Source organism: Propithecus coquereli, unplaced genomic scaffold, assembly GCF_000956105.1.
Source record: "Propithecus coquereli isolate 6110/MARCELLA unplaced genomic scaffold, Pcoq_1.0 Scaffold11, whole genome shotgun sequence".
Classification (NCBI taxonomy): Eukaryota; Metazoa; Chordata; class Mammalia; order Primates; family Indriidae; genus Propithecus; species Propithecus coquereli.
Genome location: NW_012134969.1, coordinates 12165413 through 12165882, shown reverse-complemented (window position 1 = coordinate 12165882; position 470 = coordinate 12165413). Strand labels below are relative to the sequence as shown.

Below are 470 nucleotides of genomic sequence, written 5' to 3'. Positions count from 1 at the left end.
TAGTGATTGTTGAGTGAATAAATAGATGGATATACCCATACCCACAATTTTCTCTGATATAAAGATCCTACTCTAACTTGTTTTAAAAATGTGAAACTTTTTTATTTCCAGGGGAAGTATTACAAATGGAAGATGATCTGGTGATCTCATTTCAGTTAATGCTGTGTGTTCTTGACTATTTTATCAAACTCTCACCACCCACATTGCTCAAAGAACCATACAGTAAGTATTTTAAACAATTTATGCCACTCCTACTTTGTAATTCAGCAATTGTTTATTGAATGTCTAGTGGGTACCAAAAATGGTTCTAATGCTGAGAGGATGATAAAAAATAAATCAAACTTGGACTTTGCCCTCAAATAACATAAATTACAGAAGGAAAGATAAGACATGTAAATAATTGATTAGAGTGGTCTGGGTCAAAATACAGCAAATGCCATGGGAGTTCAGGAGACAAGAAAGTTCCTGGC

General features: G+C 33.8%; 1 protein-coding gene across 1 annotated transcript in view; it reads left to right on the top strand.

Annotated features, from left to right (window-relative positions):
• The window catches only part of RB1 (retinoblastoma 1), a 182538-nt gene that overhangs the window by 65667 nt on the left and 116401 nt on the right, over nt 1-470 (top strand). The window contains exon 6 of the mRNA XM_012648486.1: nt 112-222. Within this exon, the coding sequence (XP_012503940.1) occupies nt 112-222 (111 nt within the window). The remainder of the gene's footprint in view (nt 1-111; nt 223-470) is intronic.